We start from the raw sequence: 23,084 nt of genomic DNA, 5'->3' as shown, positions 1-23,084 counted from the left end.
TGTAATTCCCTATAGCTCCACTATCCACAAACGCCTCAAGTGCTTGCATCTTGGAAGGGTGCAACTGGTCAATCAAAATTACTGGGAGCACAAAATGGGAGGCCTGACGACCTGCTTTAGCGCTCGACAAACTGGCCTCTAGGTTTGCCGGGCATTGGAGTTTTCGTATCTTCCTTTTCACCATCAATGACTCCTACCGTCTTTCGAGAAGGCTTAGTCGGGCAATTCCAAAGGAAATTACCTGATTGGCCACCGTACAAGCATAGCTGCTCTTGGCGTCTTCGGTCTCTTTCTGCTTTTGTGAGAGGCCCCCGAAGGACTCCCAGTTGCATGGGCTCAGGGCAATCAGTAGATGGGGTGCGAACTGCGGTTTCTTTGGGGCGAACGTAGAAGGGCCTGTTCTCTGAACGTGAACGGTCGGCCTTGCGGTCTTGTAATCTGTGATCCAACTGGATGGCTAGGTCAATGTATTCAGCGCACCCTGCGGGGTGGATTCACCACCTGCGCGAGAACGTCTTTTAGCTCTCCTCATAATCCTCTGTTGAACAAGGTGACGCACTTCTCCTTGGTCCAGTTTGTCTCCACCACCAGGCGGTTTAAGGTTGATACATAAGCCAAACGGTCATTGTCCAGCGCCTGTCCTTGTGCAGGACGGGCGAAAATGTTCTCTAACTCGCGCGAAACCAGGAAAGTCACGTAATAACGGGTCATCTCTGTTCACCAACGGCACTGACCAGTCTGCCGCATGATCCCCCCCCAGATATGATAACACAAATGCTACCTTTGACTGACCCCGGGACGACAGAGGAAGTGCAAACGGCACTGATTTAGGAAAACCCCAAACTTCTTAGGGTCCCCTGTGAATCTTTCAGGGGGTGCTAAAGGAATATTTCCTGGAACCACAACTTGTACTGGAGCCAAAACTGGTGCTACAGGAGGAGCTGGTACTCCACCAGGCAGTGGAACTTGTCCAGCCTGTGTTTGCATTACTTGATGGGCGTGTTCCTCGGTTCTGTCTCTGTTAGCTACTAACTCACGCCGTAAGGCACTAGTTTCAGCTCGGGCTGCATGGACCTCTGCATGCAGGTCCCCTAGGAGTTGCGCCAACTGGTCCACCCTTGAGGTCTCCATCGCTCGGGCAGAGTGATTTAAGGACGCTTCGTGTTCTGTCACACTCACCTGCTTACTCTGCGGGAGCGATGAATCCCTCTAGTGGTCATCCCAAAACTGGTTCTCTACCCTCTTCTACTACTGGAACAAGGCACTCTGTCAATGCAACACAACAGGGTCAGTACTCTACTACCCAATCTGTGACCCCCCCTTCCCTCCAGTATATATGTGCTATGGGGTTAGGTTCTAAGCTCACCTCTGTTGTTGGTTTGGCGTGCTCTCCATCCTGCTCTGTGCAGGGGTCCTGAGTTGTGGTCGAGTTGCTGGGATCAGCGAAGAGTGATATGGCCCAGTTACTCCACAGGGTTGTTGTACTGAGGTAGGTTCTGTGAGGGACCCAGCTACTGTGCTGGGTTTGCAGGTTCACAAGTAAGTTCTATAAAGAGCCCCTGATCCTCCACAGGGCTTGCAGGTAAGTTCTATGAACCCCAGTTGCTCCACTGGGTGAGCAGGTGAGTTCTATGAAACCCCAGTTGCCCCACTGGGTGTGCAAGTGAGTTCTATGAAACCCCAGTTGCTCCACTGGGTTTGCAGATATGCAGGTAAGTTACTTCAAGGCTGCTCGTAGGGTCAGGTGACTGGGCTCAGAGTGCGCGCGTAGTCCAAGAGGCGATGTGGATTTGGAAATGTCCATCTCACTGTATTTTCCTTATTTCAGGATGCTGCCGGGAGTTGGAGAAGTTGCTGGGCGCTGGGAAGTACTGAAGCAGAAGATGCCTGGAGAGGGCAGCAGGTTGAAGAGTTCAGAAGCGGTGGCGCTGCTGAAGAGTTCGAGTGCGGCAGCACTGCTGAAGAGTCCGAGAGCCACGGAGCTGCTGGAGTAGCAGGAGCGACGGCGCTGCCAAGAGCCGAGATATGCAGAAGCTGGAGGTCATGGATTGTAGCTCCGGAGGCGTTACTGAAGGAAAATTAGATGCGGAACGTGTTTTCTTCTTCTTACAGGTATTCCGGGGAATGAAGAAGAAGCGAGGAGCCGGAGCTGAAGTGAGCCGAGGTGAGCGTGTGAACAGGATTCCACACGAAGCACGGGACTGTCTCTGGGCGTGGCTTATATAGCCTACCACGCCCAGGGACTGGAATGCACCATGTCAGTTCTCCTTCCTTTGGCATACCGCCATGTTGGAGGGGGCGGAAGTGTGTAATAGCGTACTCTAAATTCTGTGGTTCATATGGGTGAAAGGAGAAGTGTGCCCAGCCTGAAGTGATGCTGCCAATGTTTTATTTTGCCAGGCCTTAACCCAAGTGGCTCCTGACTACATAGACCAGGCTCCCTTATAACCCAGAGGCATAGTAGTGGAGAGGCCCAGACTAGCACCCATGACAATGGGGGATGCATTCTCATTCCCGTCGGAGGGACTCTTCCTATATGCTTTTCCTCCGTTCCCACTCCTGCTACGAGTGATAAACACACTCAGACAGTGTCACTGCAGGATGATACTTATCGCTCTGGCGTGGCTGTGACAAATCTGGTATTCAGACTTGCTACTTCTGTCAGCGGTTCTGTCCATCAAGCTGCTGCTATTTTCAGACCTTCTGTCCAGAGAGGGAGGAGCGATTCTGCACCACGACCCAGCCTCGCTGAACCTCAGGGCCAGGCTCCTGCAGCCCTAGAGTTTGGACACTATGCTTTACCTGCAGAGTGTAAGGTCATCTTGGTCAAGGCCAGGGCCTCTTCAGCGTTGACATGCTATGGCCATAAGTGGAAGTGTTTCTCCGTGTGGTGCCAGTCTCAGACGATTAACCCTCTGCATGTCACAGTCCTGCAGCTCTTACCATACCTGCTTTCCTAGAAGGCTGGACTGACTCATGCCTCCATCAAGGTGCACCTGGCAGCCATATCCCGTTACATCAGGGCGCCCGGTAGACCTTCTCTGTGGTTGCACAGACTCATCAAGGAGTTCCTCAAAGGACTCTTCAGGACTTTTCCGCTCCTTCCCTGACTTGGGAGCACAATGTGGTTTTGACTAAGCTCATGGGGGCTCCTTTTGAGCCGATGCATCAGACCTGCTCAAGTTTCTATCGTGGAAGACTGCTTTCCTCATGTCGATAACCTCGGCCAGGTGAGTCGGGGAGATTCAGGCCCTGTCATGCAAGCAGCCACACTTATCCTTCCACGCTTCAGAGGTGGTACTGCGTACACACCCCACCTTTATGCCAAAGGTGCGGTCGGAGTTGTTCCTCCACGAACCTTTGGTGTTGCCCATCCTTTTCCCAAATCCATCATTGCCAGTGGAGAGGCCCTTACATTCGATGGATGTTGCTCGTGCCTTGAAGTTTTACGTGGCACGCACGAAGAGCTTTTTCGGAAGACGTCTCAGTTGTTCATCAATTTTGGAACTGTGAATCAAGGGAAGGCCTTGTCTAAGGCTTCCATCTCCATGTGGCTCTCCGGCTGCATCATGCACTGTCATCAACTGACTGACAGGCCTCTGCCGGGCCGTCTGAGAGCCCACTCCACCAGAGCCATTGCACCAACGACTACGTTTCTCTCTGGTGTGCCCCTCATCGGCATCTGTAGGGCTGCTACGTGGAGGTCTACACACACCTTCGTGAGGTTCTACTGCATCGACAAGGATTCCAGGGAGGAGTCCTGTGTTGGCCAAGCATTGTTTCATAACCTGTTCACTTGAGGTAAGTCTGTTCCAGCGGTAAGTGCTTATTGCTTCTGTTGAGCCTTGCCACCTCTTGTGGTTGTGTATATGTACTGCTGTGTAATCGTTATTCATGAGCATGTGAATCCATGCCAGACCCTATGCTGGAGAAGGTTTAAGTTACTTAACTATTGTTCTCCAGCATGCGTCTGGCATGGATTGGTTCATGCTGCAACTTTACCTGCTTACCAAATCTGAAGATAGCCACCAGTGGTGGAGCTTAGGGAGAGTACTGTCATTGGAAGGAGGCAGTATGACCCAGAGGACAGTGATTAGTTTAGAGGCGAAAATGCAGTTTTAAAGCGAAAGTGAAACTGTGTTTTACTTTATTGAGGATTCCCAGCCTGACCACACAGCTGGGAATATTCATGAGCATGTGAATCTGTGCCAGACCCATGCTGCCGAACAATACTTAAACCTTGTCCTCGCCTTGCCATGCTGCACAACATTTGCCTCAGGTGGAATGTTCCCACTATCCCCTGATGAGGTCATGCCACCCCCAGAAGAGGAGAACTCTTCTGGGGGTGCTGTGCGGCCACTCAGTGAGCGGGAAGAGGGTAGGGATGGGCGTCTGGTTCGGCAAGAACTGATTGACAATTTCTTTTTAGGCCAATTGATATTAACTTGCAATGCACCTCTGTATTCAGCCACATTATGAATTAAACACTTGCACACAATAAGGAATGTCCTAGCATTGCTTCAAGTGAACAACTATTTCATGGACAAATGTCCAAAAACCCTCCCAAAAACACCACCCCAAAAGACTAAACCTACTACACTTCCCATTCCCCAAAACACCATCCTTACACGGCCCCCAAGCCCTCCCCAAATCAATATCCATACAACACCTCCCCCTTCCCCAAAACCCCTCCCCAAAACACCCTTGCATTGTCAAACAAAAAGCAGTCAATTCCGGTGCTTTTTGGGCTTCGAAGCCTGCTCCAGCACCTTAGGAGTCAGGTGGTGCTGTGAGCGGTGCCTTGGGGTGCTGGGCTGTGACCCCTCTGTGGGGCTGACAATGATGGAGGGCTCAGATCCCTGTTTCCGTATATGCAACAGGGTCAGCAGCATGCAAGCATATATGGACTCAGTAAAGCCCAACATTCCGTCAGTCTGTTCCCTCATCTGCCTGACCGTGGTCATGGGAGCAGTGGCTTGGCAGAGGCAACAGGAGATCCGGCAGCAACGCACGTGTAGGCAGTCGCTCATGGCCTGCAGGTGGTCCACCTGCTGGCCTGCCAGTGTCTCAAGAGATGCCTCCTGCTGCTCTATGGCAGCTAGCCGTGCGATATGGCTGACATGTTCTGCACTGGCAGAGGTGGTGGACTGTTGGAAGGGTTGGGGCTGAAGCACAGGGAGCGGAAGCACATCTCCTCCCCTTCCTCCTCGTTGGTGGTGCGGTTGCTGCATGTGCCACAATGGTGTTGGGGCTTGTGCTGCATTACCCAAGATGGTGAGGAGGGTGTGCTGGTGCCCTGACGTATGGGTGCCAGAGCAGGGAATGCAGCTGGATGGATTGCCACAGAGGCCAGCTGCAGAATGCCTGTGACAGCTTTGGTAACAGACGTGCCACCTGCATGGCTGGTGGCAGCACCACTGGGCACTGATGTGGGGATGGTGCTTTCCTCCGTCCCTGCCAAATATCCAAACAGAGGTGGTTTCTTGTGGCCTTGCTTCTGCTTTTACTCCTGTTGCCTACGGGTATGGCATGTGCAGGGGGGGAGGTGGACAGAGTGGCAGCAGTGGAGGGTCCGGCCTCTTCACTGTCTGTGGACCTGTTGGAGTACAATGACATGCTGTCAGTCATCTTACAGACATGTCAGCAGGCTTGCGAGACACTGATGCAGCATTGTGTGTTTTCTACTAAGCACATTTTGTATGATTGGAATGGGTGGTATTAAGTCAATGAGTGCTGTTACTGCTAGGTGGAGGTAGTGACTGCTGAGGGTGTACATGGTGCATGCATGTGCACGCTGCCTGTTGGCCTGCCAAGGTGGATTATTGTTGTGGGTGCGCTCGGGCTTCACTTGCCAACATGGACTATCATGGCACACATGGGTGCTTCTAATGTTTCATTGTGTTTACATGTACATTTCACCTACAGTGCATGTGTATTGATGCATTTCCCCACCTCCCCTGGCATATGCATGGACTCAATGTACATTTGCTCAAAAATAAAAATAGAAATTCTTACATTCCATTATCGTTATGTCAACAATGTTGTATCACATTAAGAATGATTTTTGAGAGAAAGACTGTATGTAGTGTGAAGATCACATCTCACGCAGTTGTTGGGATAGATGAAGGAAGGGGAGCCAACAATCAGAGTGTAACTATCTAGCCCTGCTGGAAGAACACCCTGTCCTTATAGCGGGGTGCCTATCCCTAAGCAGCGTGTGGTGCATCGCCTATCTAATAGAGATAGAATGGGAGAAAACTGTGCCCCCAATAACCAAATGTATGGGTACCCCCAACCTGCATTGGTACTTGTTTTGAAAGAATGAATAACTGTAAAAACGAGCAACCAGGAAAAAACGCACAACTCCTATATGTCCAGGAGTGACCGAGCTAGGTATTAGATCACTGTCAATCACAGCTAAAAATAGCTTGCATGAGTGCTTAAATGACCGAGGGATTTTCTATCCGTGTTTTATTCACCCATAGGCAATTTAGTCAAATCTCATGTGGAGTAGTGGGTTTAGTAAATATCTTAAAATGTGGGGCATCACAATGTGGTATTTATGATGTCTACTAAATATAGAGTACTAAAAAAAACGAACAACTTTTGAGTCAAAAAGGTTACTGATCAATTTCTTCTAGGATATCCCCCCTTGTTATTGGGGATATCTACAAATGGTCATGGGTCCGCCCATGACCAGAGAGGTCAACCGGTTTCGATGGGATAAAGCGATTCCAACCATCTTCTTCAGGACCGTTTCGTCAGTTTAGCGGTAAGTCATCTTCCAACCATGCCCAGGTGTGGGGGCACAGGGTGGGGTGGCTGCACTGTCTCCTGGGAAGCTTGTTAGACAGGGGGCCAGTCAGGCAATAGCAAATGCCGTGTAGATGTCAATGTTCTGCTTGATCGCTGGAGGCAAAACGTTTAGCAGCCATCCGACCGAGGAAAGGATCCAGCAGACTTTACCTTCTTACAGTCCGGGCGTCTCAGCAGGGTCGCGTTTCCCTCCTACGGCTCCCACAGATTTCTTCGAGGTAGGAGCTGGCCATTTTAATGTTCAACGTCACCTCTCAGGCTCGGCACTGGCATTCCGGTGCACTACACTCTTGGTTTGGGATCCGTGCAGTCCTCAAGATGGACCTTCACATTGATTGCGGCCCTGTGGGCTATACAAAGGCACTGATTGTCGCGGGAGCTGGTGGTGGGGGCACCTCTACCCGCTCTAAGGGCCTCTCTGTGCCTCTACCTTGCACCTGTAATGACCTTCAGAGGTATGTGTTTTGTAGCCAGCCAAACTTGCTCCCCAATCTGGTATTGTGGAGTTTCACTTCTATGTTGATCAGCATTTTTCTTATATTTCTCTTTTGCTTGTTTCAAATGTTCTGTTGCCTCTTTAAAGGCTTGTGTAATAGTAGAATGCAAATGACTAACTGCAGGCATTTCTAAATGATGAGGTGAATCTAGTTCTGAGGTTCGAGGGTGATGTCCATATATGGTATAAAAGGGGCTTTGTCCGGTTCCTGAATGTAAAGAGTTATTGTATGCATACTCGGAAATCCATAAAATATCTTTCCAATTACTTTCGGTCTGGTGTAGCATGCAATGTAGGTACTGTTCAAGGGTCTGGTTGGTCCTCTCCGTCTGACCATCGGTCTGGGGATGGTGACTGGTTCATAACCTCACGTTGATTTGCGTCAGTTGACAACATTTCTTCCAAAAATGTGAAATGAATTGACTCCCTCGGTCAGAGACCAATGCGGAAAGAAATCTGTGTATTCGAACAATGTATTCGAGGAACTCCTTGGCCAGAATTGAAGCAGAAGGTAATCCCTTCAGAGGAATAAAGTGGGCCATCTTGGAAAAAAGATCTACAATAACTAGAATGGTGTTAAATCCATTACACGGAGGTAGATCTGTAATAAAGTTGAACGATAAGGTGTGCCATGGTGTAGGTGGAATATCCAAAGGTTGTAAGAGGCCAGCTGGTTTTTTCTTCTGACTTTTGTTTTGGGCGCAAATGCCACAAGACATTACAAATGACTTTACGTCTTTTTGCCAGGTGGGCCACCAGAATTGTCTCTTAATTTTAGCTTCAGTTTTTGCGATACCTGGGTGTCCTTCCATCAGGGTGTCATGATAATTGGAGATGACTATTTCTTGTAGTTCCTTGTGTGGTAGAAATAATCGTCCTTGATAATAAGGTAGGTCATTGATGACTGAGTAGTCCGAGCCTTTCTTCACCCAGTCCTGCAGGGCTGTTGGATCGAAGAGTTGTTGGATCTTTACTTGAATATCCTCTAGTGTCTGTAGAGTGGTTATGCCAAGAATTCTTTGTTCTGAAATTATAGGCACCGGTTCCGGGTTCGCATATGCTTCTCCCATCCCTATTCGGGATAAGGCATCTACTTTGCCATTTTTACAACCTGGTCGATAAGTGATCACAAAATCGAACTCGGCAAAGAACAATGCCCATCGAAGTTGACGCGACGATTGGGCCTTGGCTGTTTTTAAATGCTGCAAGTTCCGGTGATCGGTGATTACCGTAATGGTATGCCTGACACCGAGAAGATAATGCCGCCAAGCCTTGAAGGCGGATTTGATGGCTAATAATTCTTTATCGGTAACCGCATAGTTTAACTCGGGTGCCGAGAACTTTCTGGACCAAAATGCTACTGGGTGAAGATGACCGGTTTCAGGATCCTTCTGGGACAGGACAGCTCCCATGGCTAAACTGGATGCATCAGTTTCAACTATGTATGGAAGTTCGGGGCGTGGATGCTTTAAGACAGGTGCAGACGTGAATTTCGCTTTCAGCTCTTGGAAGGCCTTTTCAGCGTCTTCGGTCCACAAGAAGCGTTTGTTTTTTCGCAAAAGTGCTGTGATAGGGTGTACAACATGTGAGAAATCCGGAATGAATCTGCGGTAGAAATTAGCAAATCCGAGCATGCTTTGTACCCCTTTAACTGAACTGGGTGATTGCCACTTGAGGATTGCATCCACCTTTCGAGAGTCCATTCGGACTCCTTTTGGAGTCAGGATAAATCCAAGGAATTCAACTTCCGTAGCATGAAAAACTAATTTTTACAATTTTGCATATAACTTGTGCTGGTGTAGTTTCACAAACGTGCTTCACATGGTCTGATTCTGACGAGGAGTACACTAGAATATCGTCTATGTATACAACAACACAGACGTCAATGAGTTCACGAAGGACATCGTTCATAAAATACTGGAAGGCTGCTGGTGCATTGCACAACCCGAAGGGCATCACCTGGTATTCAAATAACTCGTACTTAGTGCGAAAAGCAGCCTTCCATTCGTCGCCTTTCTTTACACGTACCAGATGATATGCCACTCGGAGATCTAATTTAGTGTAGATGCAAGCCTCCTTTACTTGGTCTAGTAATTCGGGGATCAGAGGCAATGGGTATCGGTTCTTAACCGTGATCTGATTTAATGCGCAGTAGTCTATGCACTTTCTGAGGTCACCTTCCTTTTTAGGCACGAAGAACAAAGCTGAAGATGCAGGGGACTTGGATGGACGAATGAAGCCATTAGCAAGGTATTGGTCCAAGTATTGTCGTAGGTGAAGGTTTTTGGGTTCCGTAAGGGCGTAGATCCTACTACATGGAGGTTGTGCACCGGGTATGAGATCGATTTGACAATCGTATGATCTGTGAGGTGGTAGAGTGTTTGCCTGCTCCTTTTGGAAAAAATCCTGGAATTCTTGATATTCCTGAGGTAACTGCACGACTGGAGTAGCGACTGTGGCCAGGCCTTGGTTCAAGGGTTTTTTCGGGTAACAAGTATGTGCACAATCCGGGAAGGTTATTCTCTTCTCTCGCCAATCAATACAAGGATTTTGTGTTTCCAACCAAGGTATCCCCAGTATTATTTGGAACTGCGGGGCTTTGATTAAATCAAACACAATAGTCTCTTGATGCCCATCCTGACCCAATAGTGTCATCTCTGCGGTGCAATGAGTTATAGGCCCAGAGGCAATTTCAGTTCCATCGACTGTGGTGATGACATCCGAAGTGGTCTTTTTGCAGAGAGATAGATTCATCCTAGAAGCCAACTACGTGGTCCACATAGTTTCCTATGGCCCCGCTATCAATGTATGCCCTCATTGCGTGCATGCGTGATGGCTGCCTTGGATCTATAAGGACCATTGGTATGATGAAGTGCGAGGTCTGAGTATCCTTCTTCAAGCTAGGCAAGCAGACCTCTACGCTTGTCGGGCGTGGTCGTTTCCCGAATCAGGCTCTATTTGATTTTTATCAGCAACTCCGACTACTCTTTTAGATGTTTTTATAGGGCAATCCCATAGAAAATGTCCTGAGGCACCACAGTACAGACACAATTGCATCTGCCGTCTTCTTTCTCTTTCCTTTTGAGTTGAGGGTCCCTTGACCCCCCCCCCGATCTGCATCGGTTCTGATACATCTGTTGCTTTGAGGGTAACATTGGGTTTAACCAATACCCGATTCTAGAATTTAGCTCGATCAGCCTTTCTATTCTGAAGTCGGTCGTCTAACTGGACCACTAAGTCTATATATTCTGCACAATCCTGAGGTGGGTTCACAACTTGGGCCAAAACGTCTTTGAGTTCACCCCGAAGTCCACGATGAAGTAATGTAATTCGTTTTACCTCTGGCCATCCGGTTTCCACCACTAACCTATTGAAAGTGGCGATATAGGTTAGTAGAACCTGGTTACCTTGTCGTAATGATAAAAGTTCGTTATCCAGGGCCTGTCCCTGTGAATGTCTGGCAAATAGTCTTTCCATGCTCAATTGGAAACCTTGAAAATCCAAAAGAAGAGGGTCATCCTGGTTAACTAATGGAATTGACCAATCCGCTGCGCTGCCACTAAGATATGATAGTACAAAGGCTACTTTGGTTTGGTCGTTCTGAAAAGCTCCAGGTCTGCATAAAAAGTCCAAGCGGCATTGGTTCATAAACACGGCGAACATTTTTGGGTCCCCAGCAAAACGTTCGGGTGGAGCTAAAGGAATGCTCCCTGGTAGAACCACTTGCACAGGATTGCTCGATGAAACAGGAGTTGGACTCCCCCCGAATCCAGGTAATGGTGTTTGCCCAGCTTGGTTTTGCAGTAATTGTCTAGCAAGATCATCAGTGCGCTCCTTTGACACAATCAGTTCTCTCCTGAGGGCATTAGTCTCTTGGCGTGCGGAGTGCACTTCTGCCCTAAGTTCCCCTAACAATAGGGCTAGTTGGTTGGTTTCTGAGGTTTCCATAACGCCCGGGTGGGGATTTATAGACAGGCTTCGCGTTCTGTTACGCTCACCTGGCTCCCACAGGGGTGTCGGTCGGACCCGGACAGCTGCGGTCTCCACCCACGTGATGCGTAGTGCAGCGATGACTGACTGGATCTGCCCTCCGAATCTTGTCTGCTTAACACGTAGAAATATTCTCCTGCAAGTGGAGAGATGGATTTAGCCACTTGTGGATTCAAGTGATGGCACCCCCACAGTCCTCCCCAACTAATCACCTCCGAAATGCCCTCACAGCAATCTCACCTTATATTCTTGAAAGATGAGCTCTCCATCCTGCGTGGATTTGCAGGGGCGTGTCGATTCCAGTTACTTCACTGGTTTGAAGGCTCGGGAGAGTTCCGGAGAGTATTGACTCTGAGGTTCCTGGTGAGGACCAGTAAGTATTAAGTTCATAGAGTTCAATATGTCCGATGTTCACTCTTGTTCCCCCCTTCCTTTCTTGTCTTGCAGCTGGCTTGTGAAAAGATGCTCTTGTGGCAGCTGCTGGCGCTCAGGTAAGAGTCTGTATTACCCGGCGCTGTCCGGTAAATGTTGCACGTGGAAAACGTGTTGTTTTGTCTCTCTTTACAGATGCGGCACGTGAAAATATGGAGAGTCACAAAAGGATGCCTCCGGTGGTAAATCAGGTAAGTCTATGGTGGTAAGAATTAGATTTGTTGGTTCTCTCGGCTCACCTGGTGGTTTTCTTTTGTCTCCTAGGTGCCGAAGTTCGGCGAAGAAATGATGGAGGCAGCGCCTACCCGAAGGATGCTGTGAAGACTGGTGAGTATGGCGCGGCGCTGCAGCTGGAGGTGCGGCGCGTGCAGAAATGATGTTCTTTACAGGTCCAGAGACGAGATGGATCCAGAATCAGGTGTGGAATAGAAATAAGTTCGTTTTCTAACCTTGTCCCTTTCTTTCCTCTTTGTTTTAGGAGCTCCGGATTCGAGGCGGGCGTGGCAGAAAACTGGATGCAGGCTGCAGGCACGGTGAGCATTACGCTGCTGGATGCAGAATAACGCGAAGCGTGTGTTGCTGGTCGGGCGTGGTTTAAATAGCCTCAAAAGTAGTCCCAGGTAAGAAGTCCCTAGAACCACACCCGAGTAAAAAATAGTCCCTGTAGAAAAATAGTCCCTTTCAGGCTTCATGTTGGATTGGAGTCATTTGCAGCATGGTCTGCCTGAGGTAAGTAATGACTATGAGCCTGGCGCCTTAGGCGCCAGGACTGATTTCTACTATGAGCCTGGCGCCTAAGGCGCCAGGACTGAACCCAGATAGCCCCTAGCCGGGGCTGCTGAGGTTTTACTAAATGTCTAGATGCCTGCTCCCGGGGCTGATGGGCTTGGTCTGGATGCCTGGGGACCAAGTCGCCAAGCTCATAGTCATTACTGAAAGGGACTATATTTCTACAGGGACTATTTTTTACTCGGGTGTGGTTCTAGGGACTTCTTACCTGGGACTACTTTTGAGGCTTTTAAACCACGCCCGACCAGCAACACACGCTTCGCGTTATTCTGCATCCAGCAGTGTAACGCTCACCGTGCCTGCAGCCTGCATCCAGTCTTCTTCCACACCCGCCTCGAATCCGGAGCTCCTAAAACAAAGAGGAAAGAAAGGGATAAGGTTAGAAAACAAACTTATTTCTATTCCACACCTGATTCTGGATCCATCTCGTCTCCGGACCGTTAAAGAACATCATTTCTGCATGTGCCGCACCTCCAGCTGCAGCGCCGCACCATACTCACCAGTCTTCACAGCATACTTCGGGTCGGCGCTGCCTCCATCATTTCTTCGCCGAACTTCGGCACCTAGGAGACAAAAGAAAACCACAAGGTGAGCTGAGGGAACCAACAAATATAATTCTTACCACCATAGACTTACCTGATTTACCACCGGAGGCATCCTTTTGTGACTCTCCATATTTTCACGTGCTGCATCTGTAAAGAGAGACAAAACAACACGTTTTCCACGTGCAACATTTACCAGACAGCGCCGGGTAATACAGACTCTTACCTGAGCGCCAGCAGCTGCCACAAGAGCATCTTTTCACAAGCCAGCTGCAAGACAAGAAAGGAAGGGGGGAACAAGAGTGAACATCGGACATATTGAACTCTATGAACTTAATACTTACTGGTCCTCACCAGGAACCTCAGAGTCAATACTCTCCAGAACTCTCCCGAGCCTTCAAACCAGTGAAGTAACTGGAATCGACGTGCCCCTGCAAATCCACGCAGGATGGAGAGCTCATCTTTCAAGAATATAAGGTGAGATTGCTGTGAGGGCATTTCGGAGGTGATTAGTTGGGGAGGACTGTGGGGGTGCCATCACTTGAATCCACAAGTGGCTAAATCCATCTCTCCACTTGCAGGAGAATATTTCTACATGTTAAGAAGACAAGATTAGGAGGGCAGATCCAGTCAGTCATCGCTGCACTACGCATCACGTGGGTGGAGACTGCAGCTGTCCGCGTCCGACCGACACCCCTGTGGGAGCCAGGTGAGCGTAACACATAAATGCAATATATTAAAATAAAACATTCTCCTACCTGCAGCCCCAATGTGGACGCCATCTTCCACGAAGGCCCTCCGGTTTGCGTACAGGATTAACAGGAAGCAGAGAGAGCTTCTTATTTGTTGAGGGCAGGCATGGGGGAGCTGGAGCGCTTCCTGAACAGCTCAGGGAGGCCTAAATGTTTGGGGAGGTGTGAAAGCATCCACTAGATACATATAGGCTTGTAGTTCCCCAGTCTGTATCTCCAATGGTCCGTTCAAGGCTGGGGAAGCAAAACACTCCTGGACTTGAATGGCCCATTGGGCATGCATCCTAGGGAACTTAAATAGTCAAAGGTAAACCACGTTTCCCCAATGACATTTAAAAGCCAGCCCAGGAGTGCTTGGCAGCGTTTTCCCTGGGCTGGCTCGGGCTCATCTATAAAAAGGTGACCGCGACTGGGCACCACCCCACCCCATTATGGACATGACGCCCCTAACAGAAAGTGTGGCAGAATTATGTATATGTAAAATCCAAAATTAACAACTCAACTGGAACACGTCAACATGTATACAATATATTTCAGAAGCATACTTTAAGAAACACAGAAAATAAAGAAACGTAATGTCTTTCTCTGCTGCCTTATACAAAGTTGATTTTCAGTATTCTCATGTTGACATTTGCTGTAATGTTTATTACACAAAAAGCATACAGCGTATTTGTCTATCCTAAATTGTCCACTATGAGGCAAATGTTCCCTTTTGACAGGTCTAGATGCAAAAAGGGTGCTCCCTAAATAACCAATCAGGGAATTCTCATCAAAAGGCAGCATTTGGTGTATCTGTTTCCAAAAAGGCCCTTGTAACATAAGCAGCATCTTTATATCAATCTTTTCACTTATTGACATTGATTCAATTTGTAGTCATTTGAGGTGTGCGGTCATCATTTTTGCACCACTGCCGGGAGCTTCGGATGCATCATAACGCAGAGGAATGAGATAGAGCCGGGGCAATCTCTTCTGTCAATTCATCTGGCAGTGATGACACAGTGGTAATGACTGTATTTGTAACATTGAGTATCCTGAAAAGAATCGAGACAAATAGTGTTAGTTGACAACACATACTGTCATGTCACGCGGGAGACTGGGGTCTGCCGCTCCCATTTCCTCCTGGCGAGTCTACCCGCGCGTTCGCGTCTGGGGACTCGCCGGGAGGGGAGCAACGGATTACAGGGCCGGCGGCCTTCGGCGCATGCGCGGAGGTCCTCTCTCTCGGTTCCGCGCATGCGCCGTGGGGGCTTGCCTTCCAAGCCTCGTTCTGGGTTCGCCGGCGCCCGGAAACGGAACGGTTTGCGTTCCAGGCCTCTCGGGCGCCGGCGGCCCATAAAAGAGGCCGCTAGTCAAAGCTGCCCGCGTCTCAACGCGGTTTGCTTCGCTTTCCTCGTTGTTCCTGCCCAGCCTTACCTGTGGCCTGTCCTGGGCCTACCTGCCTCCAGCCTTACCTGTGGCCTGTCCTGGGCCTACCTGCCTCCAGCCTTACCTGTGGCCTGTCCTGGGCCTACCTGCCTCCAGCCTTACCTGTGGCCTGTCCTGGGCCTACCTGCCTCCAGCCTTACCTGTGGCCTGTCCAGGGCCTACCTGCCTCCAGCCTTACCTGTGGCCTGTCCTGGGCCTACCTGCCTCCAGCCTTACCTGTGGCCTGTCCTGGGCCTACCTGCCTCCAGTCTTACCTGTGGCCTGTCCTGGGCCTACCTGCTTGCCTCCAGCCTTACCTGTGGCCTGTCCTGGGCCTGCCTGCCTCCAGCCTTACCTGTGGCCTGTCCTGGGCCTGCCTGCCTCCAGCCTTACCTGTGGCCTGTCCTGGGCCTGCCTGCCTCCAGTCCTTACCTGTGGCCTGCCCTGGGCCAGCCTGACTCCAGTTCTTATCCGGGTCCTGTCCTGGGCCTGCCTGCCTTCAATCCTCACCTGGGTTCGGCCCTGGGCCAGCCAGCCTCCAGCTACTACCTAGGTTTTGCCCTGGGTCAATCTTCCCTCAGCCCATTCCGGAGTTCTGTCCTGAGTCATCATTGTGTAGAGGGGACTTATCCCACACTAGCCTGCATTCCCCTGTTCCATCTTGGGCACGTTCCTACAGTTCTCTAATTGGCCAGACAACTAGTTCCAACTGTCCTCACTCTTTCCTGTCTTGCCTGACTCCGAATCTCATCCTGTGTACCATTGGAACTATCTGCACCAGCCAAGCTCCTTTGCCTACTACGAATACCTTTCTGCTACACTGGTCTATCTATCAACTGTCGCTGCACTGAGGTTCTTGGAAGATTCATGGTCTGGACAACAAGCTCTACCTGGACTATGGTTCCCTCCATCTGAGCCTACATCCTCTTGTCACGCTTACCTGGGAGAGTGCCTTTGTGACATTGGGGGTTGGTCCATCCTTCACCCAGTTCCTCATTTAGGTGGTGGAGAGGCTGATTCCTCGTACCGCTATCTCATCAGTTCCTGGACTCCAGACTGGCGACCTCTGCGAGACCAACCACCAAGACTACAGGTACGCGGTCCTCTCGGGCCAATCAGCTTGACAGATTGAGACGCCTTCCTCCTGATTCAGAGATGGATGAATCGCAGGACATGAGGAACGAGTTGCTAGCGCTCAGGGCCGAGATGACCGCCCTGCGTCAGGAGAATCAAACATTACGACAAATGATAACGCAAGGAGCACCTAGTACCTCTCAAGGAGAGGGATCATTGGCTCATACAACACCCATCAAATACGACGGAGACCCTAGACGGGTGGCGGAGTTTTGTAACCACTGCAGAATACACTTTCTCTTCAGGTCTACCTACTTCAACACTGATAGGGCCAAGATTGGTTACATCTTGGGGAACCTAACTGGGAACGCATTAGCTTGGGCAACTCCGTTTGTGGTTACGAACAGTCCTATTTTGAATGACTTTGCTGCCTTTGAAAAGGCCTTTCTTGAGGTATTTCAGACGCCGAACCTGGCCTCCGTTGCACAGAATCAATTGATGGACTACAAACAGGGAAGCAATGACGTCATCACCTACATCAGCCGTTTCCGACTTTTGGCTACTGACTCCCAGTGGCCCGAAATTACACAGAAGACACTGTTTCGTCGAGGCCTGAGAGAGGAGTACAAGGATGAGTTACTTCACATCCCTGAACCAGAGAGCCTTCAACTCTTGATCGATCAAGTACTCCGTATTGACCAAAGGCTAGCCGAACGAAAGGCTGAGAGACGTCGGCTTGACAGAAGCGGTCCCCGGACAACCAACACACCTGCTGGTTCGTTTGGGTCGACCGAGTCCGGACCTGAGCCCATGCAAGTAGGAGCCATGAGGGGACCTTTGACGGAAGAAGAGAAGAAACGAAGGAGGTCTTTGCGTTTGTGTCTTTACTGTGGAGCAGCTGGACATTATTTGGGTACGTGTCCTTTGCGTCCGCAGAAGAAGAAGTCGGGAAACTAGGAGACCTGTCGTATACAGGAAGGGCAACGACAGGTCCCATTCCTTCCTCAGACCCTTCTGTTATTTGTTCTATACGTCTGCCCATGCAACCAGCGGTACTACAGACCCTGAAGGTCCGAATTAAACTACCAGACAAGAACCTGGAAGTATCCGGTCTACTGGACTGTGGGGCTTCCGGCAATTACATCGACGAAACGTTCGTCACCAGACATAAGATACCACTCGTTTCCAGACACACGCCTCTGTCGGTGGAGCTTATTGATGGTACTCCCTTGTCTTCTGGACCCGTTAGTCAGTTCACAGTTGGACTGGCCCTTCTGATTGCTGATCATTACGAGGAACTAGCCTTTGATGTTATCAAGTCACCGAACTACAAGATGGTTTTGGGATTACCTTGGTTGCAACACCACAATCCTTTGATAGACTGGAGAACCCAGACCTTGACCTTTTCATCCGAACGGTGTGCTCAAGAATGCAAGCTACCCGTTCCCACCAGGACCGTCTCGACTTCTCTAATAACGGACAGCAATGGGGTTCATCTATGTTCCACGTCTCTGGTCCCACAGGAATATTCCGAATTCAAACATGTGTTTTCTGAACCTGGCAACATACCCCTTCCTCCACACCGTTCTTTTGATTGCTCCATTGACCTGCTACCGGACCACGTTATTCCCCATGGGAAACTATATGCTTTGACACGTGACGAGAAGCTAGTTCTTCAGGAGTATTTGTCGGAGAGTCTAGAAAAGGGGTACATTGTGCCATCGAAATCGCCTGCAGGATTCCCCCTGTTTTTTGTAAAGAAAAAAGAAGGTACATTGAGACCCTGTGTCGACTACCGGCAGTTGAATGACATAACAGCCAAGGACCGGTATCCTTTACCCTTAATTCGCAGCATCCTTGAAACCCTGCATACTGCGCGAATCTTCTCCAAATTGGACCTCCGCGGAGCTTATCATTTGGTGCGCATCAGGAGTGGGGACGAGTGGAAGACAGCTTTCAAGACATCTTTTGGGCATTTTGAATACAGGGTTATGCCTTTCGGCCTATGTAATGCTCCCGCTGTTTTTCAACGATTCATGGACTACATCTTTGGTGACCTGTTAGGGTTATCCGTTTGGGTTTATCTGGACGACATATTGATATTCTCTAAATCCTTAGACGAGCATGTGGAACATGTTCGTGAGGTCCTTCATCGGCTGTCCGTCAATAACCTGTTCGCCAAAGCGGAGAAATGTAGCTTTCACCAACCCAGCATTGAATTCTTGGGATTTGTTATCAATCAAGAAGGCATTGGGATGGATCCCAAGAAGGTGCGAGCCATACAAGAATGGAGACATCCACACGATATCAAGGCTCTCCAACGCTTCCTGGGATTCGCAAACTTTTACAGGCGCTTTATCCCACAGTTCTCACAGATCTCGGCGCCCCTCACCAGGCTAACCAGCAGCAAGATCACGTTCGAATGGGATCTCGTGGCTTCCCGGGCTTTCGACGTATTGAAGTCGGCCTTTATGGCTGCCCCGATCCTGCGCCATCCCCAGGAAGAGTTGCCTTACATAGTGGAGGCCGATGCTTCCAGCTTTGCTGTAGGGGCAGTCCTTCTTCAGAAAGATCCTATCACGTTGGTAGAACATCCAGTAGCCTATTATTCTCGCAAGTTGAGTCCCAGCGAACGAAACTACGCGGTGATTGAAAGGGAACTGTTAGCCATCAAGACCGCATTCGAGGAATGGAGACATTTTCTCCTCGGAGCACGCTTTTCTGTGGAGGTGCGGACAGACCATCGCAATCTGCAATATCTTCGCTCTCTGCAATGTCGGACTCCTCGTCAAGCCCGGTGGGCCTTCTTCTTCTCTCCGTTTGAGTTCCATGTTACTTATATCCCGGGAACCTCCAATACGAAAGCGGATGCGCTTTCCAGGTCCCTGGAAAACGTAGATGGGACGCCCTGTCCAGAACAGCCACTGATTTCTCCTCGCCATTTTCTGCTGGCCTTGTCCTCTCACCTTAAGTCCATCGCGGAAGCCACTCGGTCGGATCCAGAAAGAACGTCCCTTCTTAGTCGGCAACTAGTATCAGAACGAGACGGACTGTTGTTTTTTCAAAGAAGACTCTACATACCCAGAGGAGCCATTAGAAGGGGCATTCTACACGGATTCCATGATTCACCCATAGGAGGACATCGCGGGGTCAGAGCCACTCGAGAGTTGATATCCCGACAGTTCTGGTGGCCTGGTTGGGCGACCGAGGTCCAGAAGTACATTGACAGCTGTCCAATATGTGCCCAGTGCAAGGTTCCCAGAAGACGACCATTGGGTTTGTTAATGCCCACCGAAGTGGCTCCCTATCCATGGCATACCATCGCCACCGATTTCATTGTGGATTTGCCTCCATCTGAAGGGTACACCTGTATAATGGTGGTTGTGGACAGCTTCACCAAACTGGCCCATTTCATCCCATTCCGGAAAATCCCTACAGCTACTCAAATGGCTTCAGCGTTTCTGCACGACATCTACCGGTTGCACGGCCTACCGGAGAAAATCATATCGGATAGAGGTACCCAGTTCCTTTCATCATTTTGGAGACAGGTGTGTGGTCATCTGGGAATACATAGAGCTCTAAGCTCAGGCTATCACCCACAGACAAATGGGCTAACCGAAAGGACCAATCAGACTTTGGAGGGGTACCTCCGCTGTTTTGCCAATGCCACACAGTCTAATTGGAAAGGTGGGCTAGATCTGGCCGAAGTATCCTACAACAACACTGTTCATGCCTCCATTGGAGTCAGCCCATTCTTCTGTTCCACTGGTCTACATCCTCGGTTAATGCCTTTTCAACCAGTTCCGTCTAGTACTGTTCCCTCTGCTGATGGTCTGGTCTTACACATCCGGGAACAGCAAGAACTTGCACACAAGATCTTAAGTGAAGCCAAGGATCGGATGAAGAGACAGGCAGACAGGAAGAGGAGTGCAGAACCTAATTTCCAGGAGGGCGACAAGGTGTGGTTGTCCTCAAAGAACCTGCCTCTCCGCAATCTGCCCGTCAAACTGGCCCCTCGATATTTGGGACCCTTTGTTATCACCAAACGGTTGTCCTCTGTAGCCTTCCGTCTTCACCTACCCTCTTCCTGGCGTGTACATCCCGTTTTTCACGTGTCCCTGTTAAAACCCTATGTGGTCGATGATTATGGCCGCACCTCTCCTCGTCCGGCCTCTGTTTTGGTACAGGGGGGCCCTGAGTTTGAGGTACACGAGATCTGTGATGCCCGGTACCGTAGAGGGGTGCTCCACTATTTGGTTGACTGGAAGGGGTACCCGGCCTGTGATCGTACCTGGGAACCGCGCCAGCACGTGCATGCTCCCCGGCTGATACGTGAGTTCTACGTACGGTTTCCCTGGAAGCCTGGGGCCCCGGGTCTTCCTGGGAGGGGGCATAGTGTCATGTCACGCGGGAGACTGGGGTCTGCCGCTCCCATTTCCTCCTGGCGAGTCTACCCGCGCGTTCGCGTCTGGGGACTCGCCGGGAGGGGAGCAACGGATTACAGGGCCGGCGGCCTTCGGCGCATGCGCGGAGGTCCTCTCTCTCGGTTCCGCGCATGCGCCGTGGGGGCTTGCCTTCCAAGCCTCGTTCTGGGTTCGCCGGCGCCCGGAAACGGAACGGTTTGCGTTCCAGGCCTCTCGGGCGCCGGCGGCCCATAAAAGAGGCCGCTAGTCAAAGCTGCCCGCGTCTCAACGCGGTTTGCTTCGCTTTCCTCGTTGTTCCTGCCCAGCCTTACCTGTGGCCTGTCCTGGGCCTACCTGCCTCCAGCCTTACCTGTGGCCTGTCCTGGGCCTACCTGCCTCCAGCCTTACCTGTGGCCTGTCCTGGGCCTACCTGCCTCCAGCCTTACCTGTGGCCTGTCCTGGGCCTACCTGCCTCCAGCCTTACCTGTGGCCTGTCCAGGGCCTACCTGCCTCCAGCCTTACCTGTGGCCTGTCCTGGGCCTACCTGCCTCCAGCCTTACCTGTGGCCTGTCCTGGGCCTACCTGCCTCCAGTCTTACCTGTGGCCTGTCCTGGGCCTACCTGCTTGCCTCCAGCCTTACCTGTGGCCTGTCCTGGGCCTGCCTGCCTCCAGCCTTACCTGTGGCCTGTCCTGGGCCTGCCTGCCTCCAGCCTTACCTGTGGCCTGTCCTGGGCCTGCCTGCCTCCAGTCCTTACCTGTGGCCTGCCCTGGGCCAGCCTGACTCCAGTTCTTATCCGGGTCCTGTCCTGGGCCTGCCTGCCTTCAATCCTCACCTGGGTTCGGCCCTGGGCCAGCCAGCCTCCAGCTACTACCTAGGTTTTGCCCTGGGTCAATCTTCCCTCAGCCCATTCCGGAGTTCTGTCCTGAGTCATCATTGTGTAGAGGGGACTTATCCCACACTAGCCTGCATTCCCCTGTTCCATCTTGGGCACGTTCCTACAGTTCTCTAATTGGCCAGACAACTAGTTCCAACTGTCCTCACTCTTTCCTGTCTTGCCTGACTCCGAATCTCATCCTGTGTACCATTGGAACTATCTGCACCAGCCAAGCTCCTTTGCCTACTACGAATACCTTTCTGCTACACTGGTCTATCTATCAACTGTCGCTGCACTGAGGTTCTTGGAAGATTCATGGTCTGGACAACAAGCTCTACCTGGACTATGGTTCCCTCCATCTGAGCCTACATCCTCTTGTCACGCTTACCTGGGAGAGTGCCTTTGTGACATTGGGGGTTGGTCCATCCTTCACCCAGTTCCTCATTTGGGTGGTGGAGAGGCTGATTCCTCGTGCCGCTATCTCATCAGTTCCTGGACTCCAGACTGGCGACCTCTGCGAGACCAACCACCAAGACTACAGGTACGCGGTCCTCTCGGGCCAATCAGCTTGACACATACACATTGCTCCCCCTATACATACTGTATTACTATTTGTGGATGCATATGTGTGGCTGTTGCTAGTTCTTGTGTGACGTTAAAGAATGCACTATAAAGGCACTGGATTATTTTCTAGATGTTAATTATGGTGGTAACAGTCCAATTCATGTCATTAACCATATCAAAGATTCATGCAAACAAAGGGCAGTAAACCACAACATTACAAATCCATCAGCATGTAGGCAGCAGATCACATCAAACGGATCTGTACTGTAAATGCATGTGATAAATAGCATTTGATTGTGCAGACTATCATCTTTGTGCTGCACTATTACAACATCATCTTTTGATGCGGGCATGAGTACTGAACACCTACTTTAGGCCAAAGGTTTTGCAGGGGTGTCCTTGGGTAGTGTTTTAGTGAGACCAAATATCTATGGGCCTACAGGAGGAATTCAGAGTTTAACAGTAATGCTTCTCTATGACCATCCACACTGCAGTGTCTCATCCATTGATTTAAAATGATCTGGTGATCCTTGCACCAGACTGTTGAAACACTTTGTTTGATGAAGAGCACCAATACTATAAACCTCCTGGAGCCTTAGTCCAGCTGCTTGGTTGGACTAAGATAACCTCTTAGGTGTGTCTGCATTAGATGCTCACCCACCAACTGACTCAGTTTTCAAAAGACAAAAGTGCATGAAATCTGTCTCTGGCACACAGATTGTCATAATATGGAAATGATGGTGTGTGGTTTGAACTATGAACATGTTTATATAATCTGCACTGGTGAATCATGGATATCTCGTTAGTCTGCCACATAATTTATTAGTATTTCGTCAATTAATAGTCAATGCCTGCTTTCCTTATGGATCTAGACCTTTATTATATTGTCTCCCCGAAGTCATCGTCCTTGAGTATAGTCCCAAGATAGTCTCCTTAGACCCAGGGGT

At 50.1% G+C, this 23,084-nt stretch overlaps 1 protein-coding gene across 4 annotated transcripts in view; it reads right to left on the bottom strand.

Moving 5' to 3' along the window:
- Positions 1–14,324: 14,324 nt before the first annotated feature.
- LOC138526196 (uncharacterized) overlaps positions 14,325–23,084 on the bottom strand; it is a 797,397-nt gene continuing 788,637 nt past the window's right edge. For all 4 annotated transcript variants that reach the window (XM_069636626.1, XM_069636629.1, XM_069636628.1 and 1 more), the window contains one exon: positions 14,325–14,848. In XM_069636626.1, coding sequence (XP_069492727.1) covers positions 14,746–14,848 — 103 coding nt within the window. In that variant the 3' untranslated portion in view covers positions 14,325–14,745. The remainder of the gene's footprint in view (positions 14,849–23,084) is intronic.

The sequence above is a fragment of the Ambystoma mexicanum genome, chromosome 7p (assembly GCF_040938575.1).
Source record: "Ambystoma mexicanum isolate Mex_15411 chromosome 7p, UKY_AmexF1_1, whole genome shotgun sequence".
NCBI classification, from domain to species: domain Eukaryota; kingdom Metazoa; phylum Chordata; class Amphibia; order Caudata; family Ambystomatidae; genus Ambystoma; species Ambystoma mexicanum.
This window is presented reverse-complemented; position numbering and strand designations above follow the sequence as displayed.